Source organism: Plecotus auritus, assembly GCF_963455305.1.
Source record: "Plecotus auritus genome assembly, chromosome: 5".
Taxonomy (NCBI): Eukaryota; Metazoa; Chordata; class Mammalia; order Chiroptera; family Vespertilionidae; genus Plecotus; species Plecotus auritus.
Genome location: NC_137776.1, coordinates 79,405,948 through 79,420,500, shown reverse-complemented (window position 1 = coordinate 79,420,500; position 14,553 = coordinate 79,405,948). Strand labels below are relative to the sequence as shown.

The window sequence follows — 14,553 nt, the reverse complement described above, 5'->3', positions numbered from 1 at the left end:
TAACTTTTATTTCAGTCTTCCTTCTCTACATAACTCAGAACTGGTCCATGGAGCTCAGTTGGGACACTCACAACATTCTGATGACCCCTCCATCTGCCAAACTTTTTCCTCATTGGCCCCTATACCCCTATCGTAGAAGTCAACTCCTACAAATATACGCTGGTCTATTATTCTTTAGACATCACCTGCTGTGGGTTGACTTTTGTCCTTCAAAATGATATGTCCACTGCTAACCCCTGGTACATGTCAGTGTGACCTTATCTGGAAATAGGGTTTTGCAGATGTAGTCAAGTTAAAATGAGGTCATATGTGAGTAGGGTAGTTTCTAATCCAAGGATGAATGTTCTTACACAAAGAGGGAAATTTGGACAGACAGAAACACATAGAGGAGAGTGCCATGTGTAGAGACAGACGCAGAAGACCAAGGAGAAGGCTATGTGTAGACAGAGGCAGACATTGCAGTGATACCTCCACAAGCCAAGGTATGCAGTCACTGCCGAAAACCACGGACAGCTAGGAGAGGCACGGAAACAGTCCTTCCCTGGAGCATTCAGAGGGAGCAGGGCTCTACTGACAGCTTGATTTTGGGTTTCTAGCTGCCAGAACTATGAGACAGTAAGTTTCTATTGCTTTACATCACCTAGTTTGTGGCGATTTGTTTTGGAAGCCCTAGGAAACGAATTAACTGCCCACATTTGCATCAGCATTTAGGCTCAGCGAGAACCCAACACTTCATAAAATGCCAAAATGAAAGTCTAGAAAATTAAAGCAATTTGTCTTTAACCCCAGAGTGATTTCATAATGGCCACGCCAGCAATAAGGACCTGGATTTCTGACTCTTCAGTTGAGTGTTCCTCAAACACTAGACTTCCTTCACTATGTCCTCCATGAGCCTAAATAAGTTCGAATCAAGCAAAGGCTTATCCCAGAGGTCAGCAGAGAAGTCCTCTGCCCGTGTGCACCACATTGGCCAGTGGGAACAATTAGCCTTGAGAGCCAATCATTGAGCTGAGGTGGGAGATAAGGGTGGGGTCTGGGATGCCTCATTCTCTCTGGAGGGAGAGGAAAAATAGGTTGCAGTGTGTGAGAAAAGGAGGGTGTGCTAAGGAAAGTTTTAGAGCACCAAGTCACAGGCATGTGTATTTTGTGCCCTAAATAACACATTTTTCAAAGAAAGGGTGGAGAAAGTAGAACTTCTCACCTGAGTGTCACCACAGCCTCCTGCAGAGTTTAGGGGCAGGCTGGGATGGATAAGCATTAGGCTGTTTTATAGGGCCCATACTGAGGCTAAATGACCTGCTTTAGGCACTGCATAATTGCAGACAGGAGAGAGTGTAAGTACAATGATTGTTATTCAGGTCTGGGAGTTTGTTATTTTATAAATGCTTCCCCAGAGCAGTGAGAATTTTGGTTTTTAAGGTCTTGCTAAACCTGCCAGGGCCACCTGCCTGTAATCCCTCTTGGGACAAATAAAGAATGGAGTTTTTTCTCTGGGGAAATGATTCTGTGCCTTCCAGGAATCCAAGCATATTATGATAGCAGAAAGTAATCTTCTTGTTATTCCTACTGATTGTGAGCATGAGGTCTGAGATGCTCTCAATCTTGGACTGTCTTGTGGTGGTACCGTGGGCTCTGCCAGGCACTGACTGGCACAAGCTAGATGTGGTTTAGCATTCCATGGAGGCTGGAGGGCACAGGCTAATGCATTAAACATCACTGACCTCTGCATGTGATCTGCATTGTTCCCATTTGAATTCTCTACCTTAAGAGATGCATTAGCAGAAATCTCAAATGTTCATACTTTCCTAGGTTCTGTATCTGTATGTATATTCAAATCCATATCCATATCTTTATCTATAGCTATCTGTGTATATGTATATGTATATGTATATCTATATCTGATGGAGGATTTGAGGGGAAAACAAGACAACAATAAAATAAATGTGCAAAGCTAGATATAATGACTTTTTTCTCCTCGCTGATCTTTTTCTCAGCCACTGTGTTATAACTTTAGTATGTTCCTTTTGTTCACGTTTTTTTTTAAATAGTAGAAAAAGATAAGAAAGCATGAAATTTTTTATTATCTAATAGTTACTATAGAAATGATGTTCATATGGCTGTTATTCTCAGGCAGACATCATTCAGTCAGAAATAAGGTTTGTGCCCATCAGCCATTCCGAGTACATCAGAAGGCAGCTGTTGTACATGGCCTTTCCATCTTCTGTCTAGTCTGTGACAGGCGGACAAGGACAACAGTGCTCGGCAGGCTGGTACTTGTCAAGTGAAGCCAGAACACCTTCCAGAGGGATTTGAATCGGGTCAGGTTTTATCATTCATGGCTTTGTTTTTGAGGCATTCCCAGAGTTATAATTAGAGATACGTGAAAGAGAAATAACCTGAAACATTGCTGATGGATGAACTCTATCTACATCTGCAGCGCATTTTTAAAAATATTTTTGATACATAGACATATATTTTTGTTCCTTTTAGACATATTTTGGAAAGACTACCTTGCTCACCGAAGTTGTTCTGAAGAGGAAATGATTGGGGCCCCTGGATATGGTGCCACAGTAGACAATTGCTTATGTGGTAGAACATCAGGAATTCGATTCTTACCCCATATCTCAGTGCCCCCTCCCCTCCAAGCACAGCACCTAAAATCCTAAAAGTCTCCATAGGAAATGGCATTTTGAAACTGAGAGGCCATGACTATCTTTGAAAAGACACTCTTTTATATTCTGAAACAAATCAATTTAGATAACACATTAAAGTAGGGAAATACATGGTTTATATCTCACATAATAATAATGGGGATAATTTCCATTCTCTATTATTGTCTGCTAGATAAATCCACCTTTAATGGGAAGCATAGGAGATCATTTTGCTTTGTCACAGGAAATATGTAGAGTAAGAGACAGTTTTCTCTTCTCTGTGTCTGGTGTGTTGGAGCTGGTGAAGGCCGTGCCTGCTTTTCATTCTAAGAATTGGGTTCTTATGCTTAAGATCACCTATCAATGCCTCCTCTTCTTTTCTGTATTCACAACAGGGTTTAAATTATAATGATGCTATAAACTGCTACCCCTGCAGGGATGGTGGTTTGATTACTAGAATTGGATTGAAAGATTTAATCTGCTCACCTTCTTTGACTCAGAGTTGTCAACATATGCAAGACTGACAGATAAGGACAGGTGGGGTGTTTAAGGTGGAATAAACACTATCCTCTTTGCTCCTCCTGCTGGACCTTGCTCACAGCTTGTCCCCATGGAGTTAGTGTGGAGACACAGCGCCATGGGTAGCTTCGTTGAAGCTTATGTGCACACCTTTGGGTCACTAGTCCTCAAACCTGGAAAAGCCCACATAAGCCTCCTTTCACTTGTTCATGGCTTCAGTTAAAAAATATTGACCCTTCTGCTATTTGTTGTTCTTCTCTTTTCTCTCCCCAATCCACATTCACTCTTTTTCTAATTATCTCTAGTAGAATATAGTGGACTAGACATTATATCCTTAGGTTCATAGAAAAATTAAAACCCTCCAAATATTAGCCTCACTAAAGGTGAACTGAATCTGTGGTCAGCAAGTGATTATTGTAACTCCTTCTTGCTATCCAGCAGCTGAAATTCCACTTTCTAAACTGTATGCCTTTAGTTTGAGGAGATGATCCATGTACCTGTCAGATCCACTGGATGAACTGGGGCTGGTGAACCTCTTACACAAGAGCTGACTTGCATCCTTTCTTGTGCGGAGGTAACGACTCAGAAAGACCTCCGCTGAATTTCACACATATCCATTTCAGGAGTAATGAGCCTTCGGAGAAGCAATAAAGCATCTTCCAGCCTTAGTTTTTAAATATGTAAAATGAGCATAGTAAGTGATGAAATAGTTTTGATGATTTATTAATTCGGGGTAATATAAGTAAAGTGGCTGTCACAGTCTTGGTGTAGGGTACATCTTAATTAATGCATGTGTCTTCCTCCTGTTGGACTGCATTCGCTGTGAAGATGAGATTTATGTTTTCCGTTCCTCCTGTGGCTTCCCACAGTACATTATAGTGATCTACATACAGCAGTTAATGTTTACGGGATGATGCTACCTGATTAATATGAAATTTATTAAATGAAGGTAAGTGGTTGGCTGGCCTCAGACCCCAGGGGCTTGGCAGTTGTGTATCTTTCAGAACAGAAGCACCCGGGGAAGCCTGATGTCTATTGCAGGCATGAACACTGATGTGTGATTACAGTTAAGTGCTAACCAGAGAATCCAAGGTTTTTGTTTTATGCTGAGCTTGTGCTATGATTTGATCCTAGTTAGAGTCAGGACAAGGGCAGCACAAATGAGAGACTGAAAGAATCTGTTGACTGAGGAGCTGTAATCTGTAGATTTATGGTGGGATGGATGCACCTTGATTGATAGAGGAAAACTACACATGCCCTTCCACACAGTAAGGTGTAGGTATAGGACACCCAGAGGCCCTCTGGAAAGACTGCTCAATTTCTGAGCTGCTTGTCAAAGGATGTAAATCATGGAGACCCCATGCCGTGTCCTACTCAAAGATGTAAATTAACAAACACAAACATAGATGTCAATACGTGGAACATGGGCATCACATGGAAGAATAGAGGTCATCCAAAGTGTGGCAGTGAGAGCTCAGAGGTCATTGTAGTTTGCTGTTTACGTGTAGTTTAGAGCCCTGTATGTTTCAGGCATCTCCACTCGAGGTGGCCCAGGAAGGGAGCTGAGCCCTTTCTTGGGTTTTATTTTGACTGATTAATAACATAGACTGGAATGTATGATCTGTAAAGAGTCTAAGAGTCTCCTTTAAAGGGAGGTCATGGGTTAACCCTAGACCAAGAAAATCCAAATCCAGCAGTTAGGACTGTTTATAATACTTGCCCAGCCCTGCAATATTCTAAGGAAGCTTGGCTCCCTCTTGTGGCCTAAAACCATGTGTCGGTTTGTTCTAGCCTCCTTGCTGTGCTGAGAGGAGCCAGTCTTTTGCCACCTGCACCTTGAGCTTTGTAACCTTTTTGTTTGCTTGCTATTGGTGGAATGATAGGCATGACCCTGGAAAAACTATGGGAGAGATATACCTGGCTTTGCTACCCCTCATGCTTCCTAATGTGTCCTCTTGTTGAAAGGGAGATGTGGCATCTAACTCACTTTCTGGAAACTCAATGTTTTCATGCTATATTTCTATCAAAGACTCATTTTTTTTACTTACCCCAAGGCATAAATGAATACTAATTGTTAAATGTCACCATGCAATAAGATTGGTTTTATTTAAAAACTAGAGGCCCGGTGCATGAAATTCATGCAAGGGGCTCGGCCCTCACAGCCATGACGGCTGCCTCAGCCCTCGCAGCCCCGGCTTCGTCCGGAAGATCGTTCGGCTGTCCAGTCTAATCTGCATATTACGCTTTTATTATTATAGATGAATTAAAATAATTGAAGCAGTTGATTTAATTTTTTTTAAAGGATGGAACATAAAATAGGAGATCCATGGAAGGTGGGTGCAGACCTCAGAAGTGAGACATCAGGAGGACCACAGATATGAAATGCTGAGTTAAGGGATTTATCTAGCTCTCATTCACTTTTCTTTAGTTCACTGTGTTTTTAAAATTTATTTATTAGTTTCTATCATTTAAAAATGGAGAAATTTCATATAAAAACAAAATATAACTTGGATTTCTAGTTTCTTAGACAAAAATCAGAAGATTTGACAAAAGAGAGTCCATATTCCCTCATGGCCACTGTCAATGGAAGCTGAAGATTAGCCAACTATTTCAGAGCAAGGCACATCCTCCATAGCACCACAGACCCCACCACTCCCTATAGTCTTACACTTTACCCATTTTCCTCAATTTGCACCTGCTTGACTCCTATGACATTGAGTTTGTGACTCTGTAGGCTTGTAGCATGTAAGATTCATTTATATCCTAATTGTGGTGGAACTTTGTGCCCTAGTTTCACAGTAATTTCTTTTTTTAACTGAATAACAGTGCAGGGACCCATGTTTACCCAGAATGGGGAGTGCAGGTCCAATGAGGTACAGTCTTCACAGGGCAGGCTGACCTGAAAGTCTCAGGGCATCAAGCTGTGAATGCTCAGGCATCTACCAAAGGAATATAGCAAAGTGTGGTTACATTTTGACTTAATACAGAGTAACAATACTGTCAAAAACAACAGCAGAAAGAAAATATGGATTTATCTGCATTTAGGCTATTTCTGTTTAAGTGTTCATTCATTTTTACTTATTTATTGATACCATTGGACACATGCTACTTAAGATTTCTTTTTAGTTTGTCCGAACTCTCCAACTTCCAGGTTGTAATCTTTAGAAGACAGATTTCCTGCTCTAGTTCTGTTCCATTTACTTCTTTTATCTTCATATGATTTCCATTTCCCATAAAGGAAAACTCATCGCAATGATTCATGTTTTAGAGCATAGGTATTCAAATGAAAGCTTCATCTCTTCATTAGCTGCTACTTGTTTCTTTTGTTGGTTAGGGCTGGAACCCTGTAAAAGTCTTGTTTTCCTCCTTTTAGGATTTAGAATGAGACAGCGCCATGTCCTCATGGAATCCACGGGGCCTGAGGGACACTGCCCGCATTTGGTCGAATCTGTTCCCTGTGAGGATCCGATGTGTTACCGATGGCTGGCATCTGAAGGCATCTGTATCCCAGATCATGGGAAATGTGGCCCGGGACATCGCATCCTGAAGGCTGTCTGCCAGAATGACCGAGGTAAGACGCATACAAACACAAGTATGTTCCAAGTAATGTCTGCCCAGTGGAACAGCAGCAGTCTCTACCAGGTCATTTTTTCCTGAGGGGGAGAAACAGTCTTTTCTAATCTTGAATATGTTTAATTCAAGTGCCACATTGCCGCAGAGTAAGCTGCCTTGACTTCATTTGGGGCCACATACTCCCTGACAAAAGAACACTATTTGATTCTGCCTAAATGCAATACAGTGAACCTGGAGATGTCGATGAAGTTTTTAATTTATCAAGACATAGAACACAGAAATTGTCTGGGTAGTCTTCAATTTATCAGCACAAAACAAATTTCATTTGCTGCTTTGGAGGTCCATATGTAACATGCTTTTATATATTAGCAACAATTACTACACTGTAAAGATTTCAGGGCTACCACTCCTGAAAAAAATACTAAGCATCTTTTTATTTATATAGCATTAGATTGGAATCAGTTCTAGATGTAATACTAACATTTCTAAAGAACCAGTTTTAAATGAACGTTGTTGAGATTTACAAAACTTGTAACAATAGTGTCTTTTCTCTATTGCCAAGCTTCTAGTACAATGGTTATTTGAAGTGAAATGTGATTTAGAAAATATGTAAGTAACATACAAATGAGAAAAGTGACACTTAAAACCTTTATCCAACAGTTAAAAAATTCGGTTTCTTATAAGAATATTGAGTCTGTCTATTAATCAGCTCTACCATGAGAAGCGCATTTGTAATGCTCTCGGTGTGTGGAGTGAAATGTTTTGACTTATGAGATGAAGTAATACACAGAAGGGAAGTCAAAGTGGATTCCGAATGGATATTAACATCTACACAGACTTGATATTCAACAGTGCATTTCCTTGTTTCCTTTCTTGCTTCCCCACCCTGTCTCCTCTCTCTCTCACTGTTCTCTCTTTCCCTCTTCCTCCTTCCTTCCCAACACTCCCTTCCTCCCCTTTTCTCAGTTACTTTGTCATTTCCTTCCTCCTTTTTTATTTCCTCTTTCTCTTTCTCAGTCTTTTCTTTTTGTTAATTATTGCTGTAATTAGACAAATATGCGTCTTATTAGGTGATGTAATTGGTAACCCCTGAAACCAGGTGGCTGTTTAATTAAATAGAGAGCAACAACAGATTGTGTTAGCTCAGTCCTTTTTGACTAAATAGTTAAAACAAATAGTGGCTTCTAATTTTAACAAATAAATTTTGAATTGAGGTAACATATGTGCAGTTTATTAAGAGGCAAATGAGGTCACTTTTGTATTGCTTTCATTTGAATTCAGGAAGAGTAGAATTTAGAACCTGGGCTTAAAACTGAGGCTCTAGAGCAGGGGTGGGCAAACTTTTTGACTCAGGGCCACAATGGGTTCTTAAACTGGACCAGAGGGCCGGAACAAAAGCATGGATGGAGTGTTTGTGTGAACTAATATAAATTCAAAGTAAAGGAGCGGAGGGGAGAGCAAGAGAACCGGATAGAACAGCCGGATCCGGCCCGCGGGCCGTAGTTTGCCCACGGCTGCTCTAGAGTCAGACACGTTGGAATTTCAAATCTGCAACTCAGCTGCTAGATGCTTTCAGGAAAATTATTTAACTGTGGAAACATCCTTTTATTCTGCTGGAAAGTGGTGATAACAAAACCTGCCACTCATGCCCAGAATGCTAGGGTTCAATAAGTGTTGTAAAAGTGAATAGTGAGGTACTGGGCACATAACCATTCGAAAGAAGCTATAAGCATATTTTATTTATAACATACATTTATTAGTATTCTCTGGGCTGGGAGAATAAAGCAAAAAGCATTCCTTTAGGAATGAAAATAATAATGAGGATTAGAATAACCATACTTCTTCCTCCCAAATTCTAGCTGTGGAAACAAGAGGATCATTTCTTAGGTTGAGACACAATAACGAATGACTGTCAGGCTTTGTCATTTCATAGCCCGCTTGCAGACTTGTGATAGTATATACACTGAGTGGCCAGATTATTATGATCTCTGAACGCATAATAATCTGGCCACTCAGTATATATATATATATATATATATATATATATATGCAACAATTACTACACTGTAAAGATTTCAGGCCTACCACTCCTGAAAAAAATACTAAGCATCTTTTTATTTATATAGCATTAGACTGGTGCATGAATTTGTGCATGGGTGGGGTCCGGCCAGCCTGGCCAGGGGGAGAGGACATGGGTGGTTGGCCGGCCTGCCTGCTGATCGAACTCCTGGTCGAGGGGACAGTTTGCATATTAGCCTTTTATTATAGGATATTCACTGAGTGGCCAGATTATTATGTATTCAGAGATCATAATAATCTGGCCACTCAGTGTAATGTCTGTAAGGCTTGGGACTTCTTCACATTTTGTGCTGTGCCTTCCACAGTGTTGCAGAGTGTGACATTCAGATTTAAAATTAGAGATATGTATTTGGTCTTTGTCCCAGTTTCTGGCACAGAACTCTTAAAATCCGAGGAATTTCCTGAGTGATAAGAGCAATGGAAACATCTTTTGTTATTAAATTTAGTCTCTGGTCCTCAGTTCCTGAAATTGCTTTCATAACGGTGAAATAGTGTCTTATAATTCATACCAAGCCCCTACTCAACACCACCGGTCTTATGTTGAGACTTATGGAAACCATCTAAGAGCAGGGCTGGGCCAGAGGAGCCACCACAAAGAAAGGCTAGAACTTTCCTTTCTGCCCCCTGATTTTCAGGGGAGGAGAAGGGCTGGAGGTTGAATCCATCACCAATGGCAATGACTTAATTAATCATGCCTATGTACTAAAGCCTCCATGAAAACCCAAAAGGATGGGGTTTGGTGAACAAATGGAGATTTGGGGAGGGTGGCAAATGGAAGCTCCACACACTTTCCCAAACCTTGCCCTATGCATCTCTTCCATCTGTTTCTGAGTTATATTCTTTCATAATAAACCAGTGACCTAGTAAGTAAAACAGGTTTCCTGAGTTCTGTGAGCTGCTCTAGCAAATTCGTGGAACCCAAGGACAGGATCTTGGGATCCTCTGATTTATAGCCAGTTGTTCAGAACCACAGGTGTCTGAGGTGAAGGGTGGACTTATGGGGCTGTGGAATATGATGCTGTCTTTGGGTAGGTAGTGTCAGAATTGAGTTGAATGATAGGACAATCAGCTGGTGCAAATCAGAGGTAATGACTTTACTATTCTACAGCAGTTCTAGAGTTTTATTGCTTTTTCCTATGAAATGACTAATTTTCAGTTTTGATTTCACTCAGTTTCTATGAGAAATAGGAGTTACTGCTGGTTCATATCAGTTGCATGAATTCTTTGTGTTTTTTAAATACCTGAATATCTCCATTATTTGTGGGGCAACAGCTATGGTCATGGTTATGAGAACATGCTCGCCTCCTAATGGCTGAAGCAGTCTTCCATCCACTGAGAAACTGAAAATGTGGTCTGGTTGCAGTTTTCACAGTGTAGCTTCTATGAGATTTGGGATGATAGAAGTTCAGCAGAGAAGTATTTTTGTTTGACTTCCCACATATTATTATAGTCTTTCCATAGCTACAAGACTTGACAGACACTCATATAAATGCCCCTTGGGGGATGTCCAACTGCAGGTTTAGGCCCAATCCCTGTGGGACCACTGGCTCCTACCTGCCTGACTGATTGCTCCTAACCACTCTGCCTGCTGACCTGCTCGACCCCCAACTGCCCCCCCCTGCCAACCTGCTTGCTCCCAACTGCCCCCCCAATGACCTGATTGCCCCCAACAGTCCCCCCTGCCAGCCTGATCGCTCCCAACTACCCCCTGCCTGCTCGCCCCCAACTGCCCCCCCTGCCGGCCTGATCACCCCCAACTTCCCCCCCTGCTGGCCTGATTGCCCCCAACTGTCCCCCCCCCCGCTGGCCTGATCACCCCCAACTGCCCTCCCCTCCTGGCCTGATTGCCCCTAACTTCCCCTGCCTCGGCCCCGCCACCATGGCTTTGTCCGGAAGGACGTCCCGAAGGTCTCCCAGAAGGTCTCCTGGTCTAATTAGCATATTACACTTTTATTAGTATAGATATGTCCCAAATGTATACACACATTTTGAATAATTATAAAGGCAGTATTTATTACAATACATTTCATTTTCAAAATTGAGCTGTTAAGGTGTGTATGTATTATTTTGGGACACCCTGTATATATACTTAGTAAGTCTCCTATGATTATTTTTTGTAACATTTGGTAGTTTTCTTTTCATCACTGTGAGTTTAATTGTTTCATAAGCTTTTTATTTCAGAATTATTCATAGCTAAATGCGTAAGACCAAAAGAAATGTCTTTCTTTGGATTAAAAACCAAACAAACAGCCTTGTAGTAGATCTAGTCAGACTTGAGGCTTGTTACCATTTGCAAGGTAATGTGCTTTGTCTGGTATCCTCATATACCAAAAGAACATTCCACATCCTTGCAATATATATATATATATATATATATATACATATATATATATATATATACAATTCAGACTGTGATATGGAGAGGTTTCTGCATAGCCACTATTAAGATTCTATAGGCCCAGTTGGCCAGCTGGTGTGGCTCAGTGATTGACTGTTAACCTATGAACCAGGAGGTTAGGGTTCAATTCCCAGTCAGGGCACTATTTTTCTCCAACATGTAACCAGTTCATTGCTGCCAGGTTTCCCTGCCAATTGATATAAAGGTTTACCACTACATGACATCTTCCCAGGACAGATTGGGAAAATCCACATAATCCCAAATCAGTGGATGGTGTTCCCGTGGCCACTCTATATCATCTTTCATGTCTCCATCATGCAAAGTGGGTGATACTGCGGGGTCATTGGATAAACACCAGACTGTTTACTGGAGCAATCAAACCCTGATACTCACCACATACTGTTCTATAATTTGCTAAAAATCTGTCTTGAAAAAAAAAAAACACGCAAGTGTTTGTATATTTAACTAAACATCTTTATTTAGAGGCAACCCAGTATAAATTCTGCCCTTGTGTAAAGCAAATGCCCACACTGGTCAAGAGCATAATACATCAGGAAGAATGTTAGAATGCTCACATGTTCATAGGTACATGGAGCTCAAGTTCAAGGTTTCTTATTTCTCACAATTGCACTAGACCTTTCCAATGCAGATATTTTTTTCTCCATTTGCACAGAAAGCATGAGGAATGATTTCTTATCATTAAAGTGAATTTGCTTTTTAGTTCAGAGGCATTTTTCTATGAGTACCTGCTTTGCATCATTAACCTTGAATAATCCAAAAATATGATCTTTAATCTTGACTAAAATGTCATGAGCTTATAAGCTCTAACAAAATAAGAACCCTTTAAAAGATAACTGGAATTGGTGAGTTGTACTCTAGAATAATTATTTACTTGAGTTGCACTAAATTTTTGGTTAACATAGATAAATCTATGATTAAAGAGAGTCAGAAGTTTTGTTTTGTTTTGCTTGTTTGTTTTTTATTATTTTTTAACTTTTAAAAATTTTTATTAAATTTATTGGAGTGACATCCTATCTAATAAAAGAGTAATATGCAAATTAACCCTCACTCCGCTACACCCACAAGCCACGCCCACAAGCCATGCCCACCAGCCAATCAGGAGCGAAGATGCAAATAAACACAACCAAGATGGCTATGGCCACAGAAAGCAGGAGGGAGGCTTGGGTTTCCCTGGCAATGGAGGAAGCCAAGCTTTCCACCTGCCCTTGCCGGCCTAGGCCTCCACTCAAGGCTACAAAGTTTCAATGATAGAAGATACATAAACCCAAACAGAAATGGCTGCAGCCACGGAGCTGGAAAGAGCAAGAGGCTAGGGTTGCCCCCCGCGATGGAGGAAACCAAGCTTCTGCAGCCCTGGCTGGCCCAGGCCTCAGCTTAAGGCTACAAAGTTTCAATTATAGAAGATACATAAACCCCAACAGAAATGGCTGCCACCACGGAGCAAGCAAAAGGCTTGGCTCCGCTCCAGGCTACAAAGTTTCAATTGTAGAAGATAAATAAACCGCAGATACCAGGGCCTCCCCTTGGGTCGCCAGGGGGTGTGGCTGGCCTGCAAACCACCACAGGCCCCTCGCCCAGGCCGCCCCAAGCCCCAAGGGAACCCCCACCCTGATCTGGGACACCCTTCAGAGCAAACCAGCTGGCCCCCACCTGTGCACCAGGCCTCTATTCTATCTAATAAAAGAGTAATATGCAGATTGACCATCACTCCAAGACACAAGATGGCTGCCCCTATGTGGTCAAAGATCCTGCCCCCATGTGGACACAAGATGGCCACCAGAAGATGGTCAGCAAGGGAGGGCAGTTGGGAGGGACCAGGCCTGCAGGGAGGCCAGTTGTGGGCGATCAAGCCTGCAGGGGAAGGCAGTTATGGGTGACCAAGCTGGCAGAGGAGGGAAGTTGGGGCGACCAGGCCTGCAGGGAAAGGCATTTGGGAGGGACTCAGGCCTATAGGGGAGAGCAGTTGGGGGGTACCAGGCCTGCAGAGGAGGGCAGTTGGGGGTGACCCAGGCCTGCAGGGGAGAGCAGTTGGGGGGACCAGGCCTGCAGGGGAGGGCAGTTAGGGGTGACCAGGCCTGCAGGGGAGGGCAGTTAGGGGTGACCAGGCCTGCAGGGGAGGGCAGTTAGGGGAAAACAGGCTGGCAGGGGAGCAGTTAGACATCAATCAGTCTGGCAGAGGAGTGGTTAGAGGGTGATCAGGCTGGCAGGCAGAAGCGGTTAGGGGTAATCAGGAAGGCAGGCAGGCGAGCAGTTGGGAGCCAGCATTCCTGGATTGTGAGAGGGATGTCCGACTGCCCGTTTAGGCCCGATCCCAGTGGTGGGATAGAGCCTAAACAGGCAGTCGGACATCCCTCAAGGGGTCCCAGAATGGAGAGGGTGCAGGCTGGGCTGAGAGACCCCCCCACCCCCCGTGCATGAATTTCGTGCACCGGGCCTCTAGTTGCTTAATAAAATTATATAGGTGTCAGGTATACAATTCTATAGTACATCATCTGTACATTATATTATGTGTTCATCACCCCAAATCAAGTCTCCTTCCATCACCATTTATCCCTCCTTTACCCTCTTTGACCATCCCCCACTCCCATTTCACCTGATAATCACCAAACAGTTGTCTGTGTCTATGAGTATTTTTTTTTCTTAATATCTTCATCCTTCACACACACACACACACACACACACACACACACACACACCCATAATCCCCTCCGGGGCCTCTTGGGAGGGACTCTGGTTCAGGCCAATATCAGATGCTACCTGTGACTGGCCCTTGGCAACCTGTTTGGAGCTACAAAGTTATCCAGTTTGTGGCTGCCTCTGCTGTACCTGGGTGTGCAGGGGAAGGACCAAGCTTCACACCAAGGTCAACTTTTATCAGCATCTGACCAGAGGTCAAACCAGCAAATGCCCCATGGTACCCTAACATTCATATTTACCTGCCTTTGCTATTGGCTTCCTGTTAGGCCCAGTCACTGAAAGAGCCGGTGGTGCTACTCAACTTGCATGATGTAGGTGCTAAGTGAGTCACCAGGTAGGGACAAATGACTTCATCAAATTGATATAGGTCCAAACTCGGTGCCAGTGCTGGGCCTGAGGCCACTCAGCAAATGTCCCCGGGTATACCAAGTCTAAATCCTCCTGCTGGGTTCTCACACACCTTTGTGGTGGGGTGGGATCTCAGGGAGTCATCAGAGTGAGCCAGCAGAGTTTATTAGGCTCAAACCAAGATTTGGCCGTGTAAATGGAGGGCTCTGCACTGCTTGGGCGTGCAAGGGAATAATGGCCTTTATTCAAGGGCCATACAACTCTGCC

At 42.8% G+C, this 14,553-nt stretch overlaps 1 protein-coding gene across 1 annotated transcript in view; it reads left to right on the top strand.

Annotated features, from left to right (window-relative positions):
• The window catches only part of THSD7B (thrombospondin type 1 domain containing 7B), an 885,792-nt gene that overhangs the window by 379,618 nt on the left and 491,621 nt on the right, over positions 1-14,553 (top strand). The window contains exon 7 of the mRNA XM_080669078.1: positions 6,544-6,741. Coding sequence (XP_080525204.1) covers positions 6,544-6,741 — 198 coding nt within the window. The remainder of the gene's footprint in view (positions 1-6,543; positions 6,742-14,553) is intronic.